At 38.3% G+C, this 14,012-nt stretch overlaps 1 protein-coding gene across 1 annotated transcript; it reads right to left on the bottom strand.

Moving 5' to 3' along the window:
- Nucleotides 1-1,194: 1,194 nt before the first annotated feature.
- On the bottom strand, nt 1,195-3,111 carry LRRC4C (leucine rich repeat containing 4C; the record flags this gene model as incomplete). Its single annotated transcript, XM_084262898.1, has 1 exon — nt 1,195-3,111. The coding sequence occupies one exon, from the start codon at nt 3,109-3,111 to the stop codon at nt 1,195-1,197; it is 1,917 nt and encodes a 638-aa protein (XP_084119024.1).
- Nucleotides 3,112-14,012: the final 10,901 nt, after the last annotated feature.

The raw sequence follows: 14,012 nt of genomic DNA, 5'->3' as shown, positions 1-14,012 counted from the left end.
TCTTGCACATAAGGATACAGCTCTGATTACAGGTATCATAGATAGTGAAGCATATTTCATTTTTATGTCTAGAAGTACCAGAACAAATGAACTGGAAACCACTAACTTGGATATCAAGATGAATTATCTTTTCAGCAGTTATAAATAAATTAAAAAAAACCAAAACAGAACAAACTTTTTAGCTTTGTCCGATAAATTCTGTGATATAATTGAAACTCCTTGCAAAACCATTCCTGGCGTTGTGAAACACAACTTGAGATATAATAGATAACTGAAACCACCATTAGAAGGAATGGTCTTAATCTTGCATTAGAAATCAAACACCCTTGTTTGCCAGTATGCTGCTTCCATAAAATAAATGAAAACTATGCTATTCTTCAGTAATGATCCAAAGTGGTTTAATTATTCTCTTTAAAGTGATTGTATTTTGGACCATCACAGCAGAATATAATAAGAATTTTAACAAATTTTGAAGATCAAAGCCACACTAAAAATGAGCTAAACCAAGCACAGAAAAAAACCCAATATTTTATTTATAATCTTCGTTTAGTGTTTGAACTACAAATTCTGGTCCTAGAATTGTTTAAAAGATGATAGGTTTTCACAGGTAAATTGATTTCTTGGGGTTTTTGGTTGCTATTTTTTTAACTTTTTCTTTCATTTTTTCACAGAATGGTGCTTTTGGTAAATACAGAACAAATAATTACATGGAAAAAAAAGTTTTGTTTGTTTTTCTCACTTGTAAAGTTGCTGTTATTATTCCATCCTCTACTGAATAATCTCAAAAATTCATGAGAAAACAAAAGAAAAAAAGAGAAAAAGTGATAAAATAGACCAAATCTCACCACTAGAATTCACCATAAAAATTCCCAAAGTGTAACAGAATTCTTACAAAATTTCCTAGACCAGTTCTTTTAGGGAATCAAGATCTTCTATGAAAAATATGGCAAATGGGAATCAGGGTAGGTTGGGGAGGAAAAAGGGAACGAGGAGGGTAAATAAGTGCAGCAAAAACAGGTTCTGAGGAATACACATAATTTTGTCTGCTTTAGATCACAATAGAATTTTTAATAAATAAATTTCTTTTTCTTTGTAAAGACACTTTTTGAAACAGTAGATTTAGCCCAGTCATTTGTGTCATTTGTTTTATAAATCATCTATTGTACCCACCCCCCCCATAATGTCATAAATGTTTTAGATTTGAGTCTCTTGTACATTGTCTTTTGAGTTCATTCGGATCAATAACGGTTCATGCACTGAACTGTGTATTGAATTTATTGTGTTAACTGTTGTTGTGTGGTTGAAAGGAGACTTGTAAGAGTTATAGTGATTTAGGTGCTCATGCTCTATTGCTGGCATGGGCAAGTGACTCTCTATGGGTGTGTCACCTGTAAGCTCATCATCCACATTAATGATCTCTACAGTCCGTGTTGGAGCATGATGGTTCTGCCGGTGATGCTGTTTCCTCATTTTGTAGAAAATTACCAGCATCACAGCAGCCATGAGAGTGATAGCCACAAAACAACCAATTATGATTTTGGTGGTCTTCATAACCTCATCTATTCCTGGGATACCGTTGTTTGCGTCCGTCACAGGAATGGTGAATGTTTTTTCTGTTGATCTTGTGCTCTGTGGAGTGAGTGAGGGTGTCATGTTCGTGGTCTCCCAGTTGGTAACTGGTGTGGGCCCAACCTGCTCTGTGGTCTGTGCCTCATCCTGAGAAGGTTCCACAGTCTCTACTGTGACAGTTGAAAAGTATGTGTAACCAGGGTTATCCAGGGCAGTCACATTCAGTGTGGCAGAAGCTGTGGTATTCCCAATAGAGTTACTCACCATGCACGTATACAAACCCGTGTCTTGCACAGTTACCTTTGTAAAATTTAATGTGCCATCACTGAGCACAGCAATCCGAACTCTGTATGCCCCATGCGTCATAACAGATCCATTTGGAGTAATCCAAGATACAGAGGTCAGGGAGGTCGATGCCCGGCATTTCATCTCTGCAGCCATGCCTTCTGTGACGTTGAGGTCTGCTGGTGGCTCCACTATGACTGGAGCGTAACATGTGAAGTAATTCAAGTCCAGCTCACCAATGTACCTTCCTTTTAAACTGGGAGGCGTGTGGCAACGGGCACAGCATGCAGTATTGGAGGGTGCCTTGTCTTTAATCCACCAGCTAAGCCAAAGGATATCACAATTGCAGTTCCAGGGATTGTGATGCAAGTGGATCCTTTCTAGGCGGAGTGGTGTGAACAGGTCATGAGGCAGTAGTGTTAGATTGTTGTGTGCCAGATTGATCTCTACAAGTGACTGAAGGTTATCAAAAGCATTCCTTTCGATCACTTGAATCTGGGACTGTATCATCCACAATTTCTGAAGATGCATTAACCCTTGGAAAGAACCTGGCCGGATGGCAGTCAGGTGATTCCCAGAAAGATCTAACTCATCCAGTTTTACAAGTGGGGTGAGGTTAGGTATCTCTCGAAGATTGCACATGGCAAGGTTCAAATACCTCAAGTTGGACAGACCTTCAAAGGCACCTTCTGAGATGTATGAAAGCCTTTTCAATTCCCCCAAATCCAGCCTCCGAAGAGAAGGGATTCTGTTAAAAGCATAAGAAGGGATGCTCTCGATGGGGTTGTTTCTCAACCACAGTTCCTTCAGTTTTGACAAGTATACAAAAGCCCCATTTGGGATAGTGGTCAGACGATTGTCAAAGAGTTCCAAAGTGTTGAGATTGGCCAGACCATTGAAAGCCCCTATCTCAATTGTTCTGATGTGATTCCTGCTGAGTTGCAGGATTTCTAGGTGCCTCAGATGCTTGAAGCTATTAACTTTAATGATTTGGATTTGGTTCTCATGGAGATTGAGTAACCGGGTGTTGGTGGAGATGCCGTCTGGCACGTCTCTCAGATTTTTCCGTACACAAATCACTTTACTGAACTGGTTGCTGCAGGAGCAAACAGAAGGGCAAGTTTGAGCCCTCACTAGACCAGCCACCACAAGAAGCTGAAGAGCCAACAGCACGACAAGCAAGGGGTCAAATAGGGCCCTGTTAAACCTAGGACCTATCATTATCTGCTGTGGATGTAAGGTCATCTTGTTCAACATTCATAATTTATTTGGTGTTGGTCCTTCTGAAGTTTGAATAGCCTGAAAGAAAGAAAGAAAGAAAGAAAGAAGGGAGAAGGAGAACATAAATTAATCTCAAATATTTAGGTGTGCTCTCTAAACAAAGAATTCTTGAGTCCTTTCAGTCAACTCTACCAATTTCATGAAACTCTGTAGCAAGAATATAGAAATGTTAATATTTTGTTTCCTGTACAGCTATGTATGTCAGCTGTGATTGGCAATGAGGTAAGAAAAAGCCAGACAGTAGCTTTTCCTCCTAATTCCAATACATAATGCATGTAGCACATGCACATAACAACCTCACACACAGTGGATACCTAAAAGCAATGTTCTAACTCAGGGGGAAAGTTGAAAGAAGTGACAAGGGCATCAAAAAGGCAAAAATGAGTGATAGGAATCATTGGGATATTGAAAGTGTTAACCCCTTCTTCATACGTTACAAGAAAAGACAACAGATAATATGAAGAGGAAGTAGAGACTCCTGTTTTGTAAGGGTAAAAATCTTTGTCTGTACAAACATGATTCCTGCATGGGAGTTTAGCTAGAGGTAAAGCCTTTAATACTGAATGTAAAAGGTCATGCAAATGACAGGGCAAAATCTAGCCTATTTCAAATTAAAAAAAAACCAAAACCCAAAAACCAACAAAACCATGCTGAGCATCAATTCTTCCCTACCGTTAAACAGCAACATCCAATTTCATATTTCCTCCTCAACTCTTTTGTTTGGCACCAGCAGCAGAGAAACACTCATTAGTAAATGTGTGCTGAACACAGAAATAAGAATAGCCATTTAAATGCTGAAAAATATCTCTGTAGCTACAGGGTTGTTGGCAGTTTCATTGGCACCTCTAAAAAATTCTACAGATCTTACTGTAAGGGGAAAAAAGACCTATACACTGCAAATAAGCATTACTGTTTTAAGGATTTTACTACTAATTCATTTGTGGTAGTTTTTAAAGCCCCCAGTTCATTTTCAATTTGCTGCTCAGTTCAAGGTCCCTCTGCTGTAGAGATTAATGAAATTTCCTATAAATCAGCCAAATATAAATTACAGCAAGCTTAAAGCATATTTGTAACCTAGAGCACCCAAATGCATAATACATGTATTCAGCAAAACAAAAGACTATAAGGCAACGGTTTTCCACTCCAGGCACCAAATTCTTTCATTTTGTGTAAAAAAAAAAAAAAAGAAAAAGCTATCTTTCTTTAAAAAACATACAGGAAAAATGTATTAACTTGCATCTCAGAGCAATTCATTTAATGAAAGACTTTTTTTCCTAATTACATATTCAGACAATGTGTTTTTGAGAATTCATTTATGCATTTTAAAAGAAAACCACCTTGTTATAAAGGTTCAGAACTAGCAAGTATTCTCATCTCATTTTTAATAATTTACTGCAGAGAAAGCCAATATAATGGTTAAAAACCTGTGAATTGGAATTGGAAAGCCTGGGCTGTATCTGTTTGATCTGCTCTGTAAGTGCTATTTATAAAACATCCTTCTTGTTATGAAAGATTCATGAAACTAATGTGTTTTGCAACCTTGAGCAAGTCACTCAACTAACTGTGGCTTACATTTCAGTCATAGGACTCTGGAGAACCCTGTGGCTGTAGTGTTAGATCTGCTCACACCTCTCCATCCTTTCCCTCTTCCAACAGCTGTAGTTCTGAACATGGGCTTTGTGGGTTTAGGATAACGTACTAGATTAGATGAAGGGTGGCTGCTGTACACACCGTCCTTTTTACAACAGGCTTACAAGGTCACTTATCTCTTCAAAGGTGCTGAACACAATACAAGGTAAAACACTCTCCAACTAATCTCTAAAATTCAAGTTCCCTTGCATCATAAATATAACTGTATTAAAACTATATGTAAAAAGGGGGTGGAAAGGACCTGGTTTCCATCTTTCTTACACTGTTACGAAGAACAATCTGTCTCTGTTGGTCAAAAGAATTATATCGATGGGTCTAATATCAAGTACAGGCACTTAGTTAAGATATGTGATCCATGAATTTTGCTGTTGAATAGTAATTAACCGTATTCTGTCATAGTTGATTGTATTAGCATTTTTGTTTGTCACTAGTGGCAGATTTTTTTATTGAGTAGATTTGTCTTTCTCATTTTTTTTAAATTGTTCTAAAACTTACCCCTAAGGAGCTGGACTGGATAATTAATTCCATTAACAAGTAACAAAACAGATACAGAAACATACCAAATAAATTATCCGTTGGACAGGTGTGATGTTATTGTCTTCACTGGAACTGAGACGACAACTCAGCCCACTACATCCAGCTTTAGAGCTGCCAGTTATCCTTGTATGGCCAGTGTGGCACCAGGAGCACGTGCATCTCCTAGAGGTACAGGAACCTCCTGTGTTCTGTGTCAGACCCACTCACTATTAAAGGCCACCTTGGCAAGATGCTATGTGCTTTATCTATTTTTCTTTTTGCTACTCTCATTCCTGTATCTGGGTTACCCTGAAGGACTGGGAGAACTATGGGATTTGTAGAAGCAGCAAGTACAGGAAAAATAAGCATCCTGTCTTTGGCTGGGATGGAGTTAATTTTCTTACTAGCAGTGGGTATAGCCCTGTGTTTCACATTTAGAATAATGTTGATAACACAATACTGCTCTGGTTGTTGCTAACACAATACTCTTTTGGTTGCTGCTAAATAATGTTTATACTAAGTGAAGGACTGACTATTCAAGCTTCTCATGCTTTGAAGTGGGACGGTGCACAAGGTGGGAGGGACCATCAGCAGGACAGCTGACCCAAACTGGTCAAAGGTGTATTCCCTACAATATGATATCATGCTCGGTATATAAATTTGGGGAGTTGGCTAGGGGGGTGCTGTGGCTTGGGAACTAGCTGAGCACTGTTTAGCAGGTAGTAAGCAATTGTGTTGTGCATCATTTGTTTTTATTATTATTATCCTTTTCTGTCTTATTAAATTGTTATCTCAACTCGTAAGTTTAATTTTATTTCCAATTATCCTCCCCATCCCACTTGGGGAGTCAGTGAGCAGCTGTGCAGTGCTTAATTGCTGGCTGGGATTAAACTTTGACAGAAAGGTCACAGGACAGCAACTGTCCTCAACATCAGCCACTGTGTGCATAAACACCGTTCAGTTGCTTCTTTTCAGCCTCAATTAAAGCTAATGATGCCAGAGCATGCCTCAAGAACTCCAAGGCACTTCCTTCCAGTTCTGGCTTCCTGAGCTTGGTGATGTCTCCCACCATTCCCTTCACCTGCTATTTTAACCATCAAATTTTCCCTTTCCATCACTACGCATATGCTCTATGGGTAAAAAAACCCCCAACCTTTCACTTGAATACAGTACTTCATAATATAAAATAAATTATCAAATTATGAGACTGATTAGCAAAAATTATTCAATCCAAACCAAAATGTTTCCATGTCTCAGCTGTAAAAAAAAAATTTTAAAAGCTTTTATCCTCCTAAAATAAATTCCCTAAATTCATCCAATTTTTGGCTATTAGCTCAAACAATGAATCAGTCACATAAACCAGTTTTTTCCTTGTGCTGAAGACCAAAATTACCCATAGCTTTTACATTTACCTTTTTCCCCAGTCCTATGCTAGCAATGTCTCAATCAAACATATGGCTCAGAACTGCAATCTATCAAACACCCTCAGGGAATTCTGCAAGCGTCAGGTTTCTGCAGAATTCAAATCTGTGTATACTTCAAATCCATGCTTGGGCATTGACTACTTATTAGCTGCTCTCAGTGTTTTGGAGACAGGATCGCCATTTTGTAAAATAAGGATGGAACGTTCTAGATAGGTTTTCATATTTGTTGGTGTTAGATTTTTCTGTGTCTAAGCTGTATCTTCTTTAATATACAATAAAATATATACTGCCATTCCTCTGGAAGATTTTCTGGGAGGCAGGGAGAGGAAATCTTAGCTTTTGTAGCAACCATTTGATTTAACTTTGGATTTATTTCCAATACTAAACATTTTTCCCCACCCTTATCCTTGGAAATATGAGAATCAAAATGAAGCATAAGACCATATAACTGGGTTTAGTGCTGCTGAAGTACAGCACAGTTGATGATTCAGAAAAGCCATTACAACCAGCAGAAAATACACTAGGCAATGCTTAGCAAGTCCTCACTTCTAACTAGTGACCTTTGCATGAGGCTAACATAATGCAGTGAGATAGGAATGTACTAGAAAGGTCCTTTCTTTTATACTGGTGGTTTTCCATAGCTCAGAGCTTAAGTATTCAGGAAGTCTTGGTGCAGTCCTTTCACATCAGGGTAATTTAAAATCATAAATACCTTGCAAAAAAATAGCTAGCACAAAACCACAGTGGAATGTTTGTTTAAAGCCTTGAAGGACATTATGGGGTTTATATAAAGACCCATCTGGAACCCTGAACTAGAGTAATTTTCTATTCAGTAGCTTTCTATTATACTAGAGACACATGAAGGTTTAGCTTTACAAATCCACACACAGAACACAGACCATCAACCAGCTTCTTTAGTCTTCGTTGACAACTCTCTGTCTTCTAAATGATTTTTTTCCTTTTATTTTTCTTGTATCAAAATATCAACTCTATGGTCAATTCAATAACACTAGTGCCCTCTGCTGTAGAGATTTAAAATGCTAAGAAATTCTTTAGTAGTTTCTCAGACACTATACAATTACTAACTGCGCTTCCAAACATGACCTTAAGTCTGTCTGTAGCAGTGCTCTAATTACCAAAGTATATATCATCTGTTATTTTAGAACAGTAACATATATTATCTTTATGGTCGTGGAAAAACACATACATACACACACACACATGTATATATGTTTTGATTTCTATTTCCACAGAACTCAAAAACTTTGATATGCATTTTCTGCCCTCCATAGTTTACCTGATACTTAGTGAGTGTTGATGTACTGCACATTTTTCTTTGAGTGAAAAGCATTGCCCTCTTAAGATCCAATGCAGAAGATGAAGCAAGGAATCACAAAGCTAATCTACTGCTGCAGATATGCAGGTTTCCTTAGAGACAGCTTGAAAGATGCAGTAGTTATGCTATTTAAAGGTAACTTTGCCAAACGTGATGTCTTCCTTATAGGCATTGTAATGGAACCCACAATTTGCTTTTTTATTTTTTTATAGTTAGGTCTTAGGCCTGATGTGCTTTGATCTCTCTTTGTTATTTTACCAGGAGAAAGTGACTATACTCACTCTGATCTCTGAAGGATTTTGCTTTAACTGGTCTTTGATTACAAAAAAGAACTTCTACACCATTCCCAAAGATCTGCCTAATGAGGTATGGCAGGTGGCAAAGATATTTTCCCAAGCTCCAGTGACCCTTAGGTGGATCACAGGCAGTATAGTTGCTGTTGGCAACTCATACTTAGCTTTCTATCTAGTCTGTGGATCTATGAATAACTCAGCAGTGGAGCAGTACAGTGCAAAGGCTGTGGCTTTATCCAAATATATGGCTTATGATACAGTTATGATCTAACACACTTTGGATGGTGCTGTACATCTGCCACTAAAAGATGACTTGTGATGCTATATGTCACTGCACTGAAAAATATAGACAGAATCCATCAGATATCAGGTGATTAAACTATCAGAGTAAAACATCACAAGTACATCACAGTTAAATCTCAACTAAAGCACAGTCAAATCATCACAACTGTCCCTCAGCTACGTGGGAGAAAATTTAGGGATGAGGAACATTTAGATCACTTTATACAATCTTTTTCAAGTTGACAAATCATCTCAGAATCACAGAATGGTTTAGGTTGGAAGGGATGTTAAAGACCATCTAGTTCCAACCACCCTGCCATGGCAGGGACACCCTCCACTAGACCATGTTGCGCAAAGCCCCATCTAACCAGTCCATAAATACTGCCAAGGAGGGGTTGTCCACAAATTCTCTGAGTAATCTGTGCCAGTGCCTCAACACCCTCATAGTAAAAGAATTTCATTATATCTAATATAAATCTACCCACTTTCTATTACCACTTGTCCCATCATTACATGCTCTCATAAAAGTACCTCTCCAGCTTTCTTGTAGGCCCCTTGAGGTACTGGAAGACTTCTGAAAGGTCTCACCAGAGCCTTCTCTTCTCCAGGCTGAAAAAGCCCAACTTTCTTAGCCTGTCCTCATGAGAGAGGTGCTCCAGCCCTCTGATCATCTTTGTGACCCTCTTCCGGACTCACTAGAACAGTACCATGTCCTTCTTGTCCTCTAGTTTCCATGTTGGAGGCCCAAAAGCTGAATATGTGGATGCATGCAGAAAATGCTTCACTTTATATAGCACAGTTACATATACGGTACATAACACCCTTTCAAAGAGGTATTTGACAGAAAAAACCTTTGCAAAGACATCTGCATTTTTTAGTAAACAAGCCACTCTACAGTTGCACATTACATGGCAGATTTCCAAACGTATGAAGAGAAGTTAGGTGCATCAAGCAGCGCTAGGAAGTCTCTTCTGGTAGTATCAGCACCAAAGAAATGAAAATAATTTCTGCATGGAACAGAGCATGGAGTACAGCAATAAAAATAGGTCTAAATGCCAAGATGCCTTTATGCAGAAGCAACTCCTTTGACTTTCTTTTCAGGAACTCTGAGCGTTCTCAGGGCCTGAGACTGATCCCCTTTTGGCAGCAATGCCAGCAGAGGAAGCCAAGGGAATTTCAGTGTAGATACCAGGAGACAAGCACACAATCTGTTTTAGCTCCAAAAAATACTGAAACACATAAGGGTAAACCCTCATCCCAGAACAGAGACAGAACTGTGGGCAGAGAGCTCCACTGGGGTCAGAAATCCTCTACCAACATCTGCTCTGCAAATGTTCCTGCAGCCTCAGGTGCGTGTCTCCATATGGCTATGAAGGGTCGGGCTGATGAAATCACATTTCTCAGGACTCACTCACCGTACCCTCCTGCTCCCCCACTGCCTTCTCTGTCCTGAAATTGCTTTCCACCTGGCTGAACCCCTGAGGACTAGAGCTTTCAGTTCAAGAGAAGTACAAATCCGTTGCATGCCGTTCCCTGCTCATATACAGTATAATGACACCATTCTTTTTCTCCACTGAATCTCTCTACCACCAGCAAAGGAATACCTAGAGCATTACAATAATCATCATGCAAAGTCAGTAAAATGGGTTGCAGTAGATCTCCTGTCATTCTTTTCCTAATCTTATTTCTCATTTTTGGCTTGGCTTGGCTCCTATCTGAGGTGTTTGGGTTGGTTGTTTTTTTAGACAGATTGTTCTGCAGTGAAAACCCTTCACCGCCACTATATAGCTGCATATCTTTTCCTCCATTCTTAAAAGTCAGTTTTCCCTTTTCACTGTTATTAGAACTTTAAAAGTCTCCACAACAGTTTAGGGAGCCATTGTAATAATCACTAAAAACCTGTGAGGTTTCAATGCCCAGCAGGTTTTATCTGTTTGGCTTATATTCTATTTTTAGTTAAATAAAGTGGAGGCCAAAGCAGGCATCCCTGCAATGCAAACTGATTACTCATGTGACCAGATAAATTAAAACACTCAGAATGTAAATTATTCTTCTCTTTGCATGTTTCACTCTGGAACATGCAAAGAAAATCTGAGATTTTCAATGGCCCCTGGAAGCATGTGAATGGGTACAGGAGGCAGAGTGAATATTGCTGTACCACAGATACTTCCCAGTTCTTTTCTGCAAGCTTTTTAAGACTCAGCTGAAACATTAAGACACTGACCTGAAAGACCTAATTGTGATTGGACACATTCAATCCTCCTGAATCACCATTGATTCCAGGGGGGTTCTATCAAGGATGAGTTTGATACAGTGGGCCTTTTTCTTTATTTCAGTTTGTTATATAGAAAACAACTTTTTTTCACACCCTTCATTTTCCAGCATGATTTCATGTTTCCCCTCTCATGTACCCCTATGGTTTAAATTTTTTTCCTTAACTTCAGGTAACAGAAATGGACATGAAATAGACATTTTTAAAATGAGGTTTTTAGTGCACATTGGTCCATGCAAAAATACTTGCATGCCAGCTGGAGATTAAGAGGTCTTACAGTGTTTTAAACTAAATCAGCCTGGTAGGTGCATTTATAAACATTCTTTTACTCCCAAGTGTCATCTGCACTTGTATCCACAGTAAAGTTTGTAATATTTGCTAATTTATAGGCAACATCAGACATAATGTAATGGATATTTCTTTAGGACATACTTATTTTTATTAAGATGAATTATTTGGTTTCTTTATTGACCTTTCCCGGATGTCACTCAAAGGGTGAAGACAAAATAGTCTTAACCACAGTGATACAAATAGGAGCAATCTATGAACTATGCACAATGACCCAACTTAAATTTTTTTCATAAAAGCCACCACAATGTAGCTTGGTAATAATACGCCCAGAAACAGTCTAGAAATCTAATTGGAATTAACTTTTAAAGTGGGTTAATTATATTGCATTAAATCTTTGTGTGGACACTCTTATTTAGAATTTAATTTAAGCTAAATTGAATCAAGGCCACTGTAATTTCAATTAAGAGTGTCCATAAAAGAATGTAATGTAGTTTAGCTAGTCCCTTTTCAAAGTTAATTTGGATTCATTTTCTTGAGACCCCATGTAGACATTAGGAATTTTTGTTCTGTATTGACTAGGGCTTGATTCAAACCAATTACGTAAATGTTAAAAAGGTTTTCTACCTCATCACTGACCCCTTGGGCTCTTCAAGTCCCATTTTGCTCTTCTCACTTCATTAATTCACACAGCTTCTCTGAACCTTTGTTATTTGTTTCATCTACTGTATTTTTCTGGACAGGTATTTATGTAGGAGCAAATAGCACATCTATGACTGCAGATGTTCTAGTTTTGGCTGAGGTAGAGTTAATTTTCCTCATAGTAACTAGTATCAGGCTGTGTTTTGGATTTGGGCTGCAAACAGAACAGGGATGTTTTAGTTACAGCTGAGCAGTGCTTATACAGAACCGAGGCCTTTTCTGCTTCTCAAACAACCCACCAGTGAGTAACTGCACAAGAAGCTCAGAGGGGACACAGATAGGACAGCTGACACCACTGACCAAAGGGATATTCTATACCATATGACATGATGCTCAGTACAAAAAGCTAGGGGAAGAAGGAGGAGGGCAGGGAGGGTTAAAACATCCCAAGCTGTGGCATTTGTCTTCCCAAGTAACTGCCATGTGTGATGGAGCCCTGTTTTCCTGGCGATGGCTGAACCTGCCTGTCCACGGGAAGTGGTGACTGAATTCCTTGTTTTGCTTTGCTTATGGGCATAGCTTTTACTTCACCTATCTGTCTTTGTCTCAAACCATGAGTTTTCTCATTTTTGCTTTTCAAATTCTCCCCGCCACCCTCACCCCTGCATGGTGCCTAGTTGCTGACTGGTTTTCAAACACAACAGTACAGAAGAAAGTTTACGATAACTCTGATAACAAAATTACCCCATTACAGCAGCATGTCACTACATCTCATGTGCCAACCATGACATAAGGGAAGTCTTATGGAATGCCTTTAGGCTTTCACTATCTTATACCAGAAATACCTCAGTGAGCAACAATTAAATCACAGTATATCTATAACTATTGAAAGCATGTTTTCTTAATCCCTTTTTGGTTTATTATCAAAGCAAAATCACAGATCCCTATTTGGAAAGCATCAGTGAACCACAACAAAATTACTGTAAAAACAACCCTTAATAAAAATTACCTTACGTTCTAAAGCACTGCTCCGTAACAATGCAATTTCCACTCCTGTCACACTGGGGTCATTATTATGAAACACCGTAGTATTTCTTTGTTTTTTAGCAGGTTAGTAGTGATTTAAAACAACATATATACTACAGTGATACATCATGTCAAACAAACTAGTTTTTGTCTGGTAGGCCGCATTAAATTGTATAAATTATCATTCTTTTCAACAACATATTAAAGCATTTCAGAGTATCAGGCAAAAATCTGCAGGTTCAGGACATGAAACATTAAAATGTTGAGTCTTTTAAGATACAAAGGCAAAAATGTGCTGTGGAATCTAAGATGTTAGGCCTGATTCCTTCCTAAATTTTCCCTCTACTCACAAACTATAAAAACAGAGAGGAAATCAGATCAGAAGACCACATAGTCTAAGAACGCACATACAAATGTCCCCAGTACAATGAAGAGCAACAAAAAACGCAATTAGAGTCTATACTTGCCCTTAAGATAGTTTCATTCTTAGAAAAGTGGAGTCTGGTTTTTAAAGCCCGAAATATCCTTTCCTAAATTACAGTATATGCATTTGTCCACTAAACATGCTAATGCTGAACATCCTTGTTATCCATACAAATAATTCCTGAATCCTTGCTGAGCTCTTGACCTCAAATGATAATATAAAGTGTAAAAGCAAACTATTATAGTTTGATGAACATATAATATAGCTGTGGATCAGAAGTAGTTTCTGTACCTTGGCAACAGAGACACTCTGGTAAAATTTTGAGGCATTTTTAAAGATAAGATTTAAAGATAATTTTGAGATTAAGAAATCAGGATTGTCCATGTCAGTGGCATAAAAAGAATCGAGCCTGCGCCTTAACAGGTGCCATTTTTCCAAATGCATTTTCTAATACGTGAAAGAGAAAAGACAGAGAGGAAAGGAAATTACATTAAAGCAGCCATGCAAAACCTTCACTAATCCTTTTCGGGGTATGAATAAATAGGTATCTGCCTAAACACTTCTGTGTCCTAATGCTGTGACAAGAAAGGTGTTTTCCTTTTCTAAGGCCTGAATTATTTGATGTTGAGTTGGAGAACTGCTTGATAGGCATTTCATAACCTTTTGTAACTATGGGTTTATTGCTTGAATGCATTATTCTAAAATACCTTCTGGGAGAAACATA

Source organism: Gallinula chloropus (assembly GCF_964237585.1).
Source record: "Gallinula chloropus genome assembly, chromosome: 4".
Taxonomy (NCBI): Eukaryota; Metazoa; Chordata; class Aves; order Gruiformes; family Rallidae; genus Gallinula; species Gallinula chloropus.
Note: the sequence above shows the minus strand (reverse complement) of the source record. Positions and strands in the feature narration are given on the sequence as shown.